Below are 1,511 nucleotides of genomic sequence, written 5' to 3'. Positions count from 1 at the left end.
CTCCTTAGCCCATCTTTTAATTGGGTTACTTCTTGTCTTGATTCTGTTTTTTGAGTTCATTATATATTCTGGATATTAAACCTCTGTCGGGTGTGTCGCTGGTAAAGATTTTGTCCCATTATGTGGGTTTTCTGATCCTTTCCCTGGTTGCCTCCTTTGATGTAGAGAAACTTTTTAGTTTAATAATGAGGTCCCATTTGTTAATTCTTGCCTGGGGAACCAATACTGCTTCCTGATCCTTTTTTTTTTTTTTTTTTTTTGGCAAGGTTTCACGTATGTCAGGTTGGCATTGAATTCACTATTTAACAGTATGACCTTGAACTCCTTACTCTCCTTCCACTACTTACCCAGTGTTGGGATACAGGTGCACTGCCCATCATACCTGGTCTATACGGTACTAGGGACTAAACCCACAGCCTTGTGATGCTGGGGTTCTCACACTGTGCTTTTTGAATATGCAAATTTTGCATTTCTCTTGACAGGAAAAAATTAAAGAGTACATGTAAATACATCTATCAAACATTGTTTTTCAATGGTGAAAACAGTGACATTAAGATCTGTGCTCTGGGAGAAGAGTGGAGCTTACACAAAGTATACCTGTGTCAAGTAAGTGCTCCATTTCCCTGTTGATGGATGGTCAGGGTAGCCATTTCCAGCACCCCAGGCTTTCAGTTGCACTCTGCTCTTGGGTGGATTTCACACAGAGCTCTGGTGTGGACTAAGACATGTCATCTCTTCTGGTAAAGTGTCTGCTGGTGAGAAAGATGGTGCACTTTGCTATTGAAAGCCAAGTTTGGCTTGGAAAACTGATTTTGAAATTCCCATCATACTGTCCACAGTTGTGTCACCTCTTTGTTGTGAAGAAGTTTATCTTAGTACCTTTTGCTGATAAAATTAGAAAAGTAAGAAAATCTGTAACATTAAAGATTATCCAGATGTTTTTATGATAATTCAAATTGAATATATTTGTCTAAAACATTACTTTGGAAAAAGTAAATAGAAAATTAATATTTAACCTTTTCTAGAAAATTCAGACCAGCAAACAGCAGAAGTCATCTGGCTGATGTACCTTTCTGACTTTTGTGTTGAAAGGTTTTCTGTCAGGCACTCCATCTTTATTTTTTTTAATTTTTTTTTATTTTTTTATTTTATGTGTACAAGTGTATTGCCTGCACATGAGTGAGTGGCCCATGCTGTGCAATGCCACAGAGGACAGAAGAGGGCTTTGGATTCCCCTGGAACTGGAGTTTAGGATGGTTTGTAGCTGCCATGTCGGTGCTGGGAATTGAATCCCTGTCCTCTGCAAGAGCAGCCAGTGCTCTTAACTGCTGAGCCATCTCTCCAGTCCCCAGGCATTTGATCTTTAAAATGGCTCAGAACTTTCAGGGGCTGGAGAGATGTCTCAGCAGTTAAGAACACTGGATGTTCTTGTAGAAGACCCAGGTTTGAATCCCAGCACCCACATGGTGGCTAACAACTGCCCATAACTCTAGTTCCAGGGGATCTGATGC

The 1,511-nt window shown here is 40.2% G+C and overlaps 1 protein-coding gene across 1 annotated transcript in view; it reads left to right on the top strand.

Moving 5' to 3' along the window:
• Positions 1-482: 482 nt before the first annotated feature.
• LOC103733463 (germ cell-less protein-like 1) overlaps positions 483-1,511 on the top strand; it is a gene marked incomplete at both ends in the record, with an annotated part of 22,653 nt that continues 21,624 nt past the window's right edge. Inside the window, 1 exon segment of the mRNA XM_008832255.1 lies at positions 483-606. Within this exon segment, the coding sequence (XP_008830477.1) occupies positions 483-606 (124 nt within the window).

Source organism: Nannospalax galili, unplaced genomic scaffold (genome assembly GCF_000622305.1).
Source record: "Nannospalax galili isolate Female #2095 unplaced genomic scaffold, S.galili_v1.0 scaffold2756, whole genome shotgun sequence".
Lineage (NCBI taxonomy): Eukaryota > Metazoa > Chordata > Mammalia > Rodentia > Spalacidae > Nannospalax > Nannospalax galili.
The sequence above is the reverse complement of the archived record's forward strand: the minus strand, read 5'-3'. Positions and strand labels throughout refer to the sequence as shown.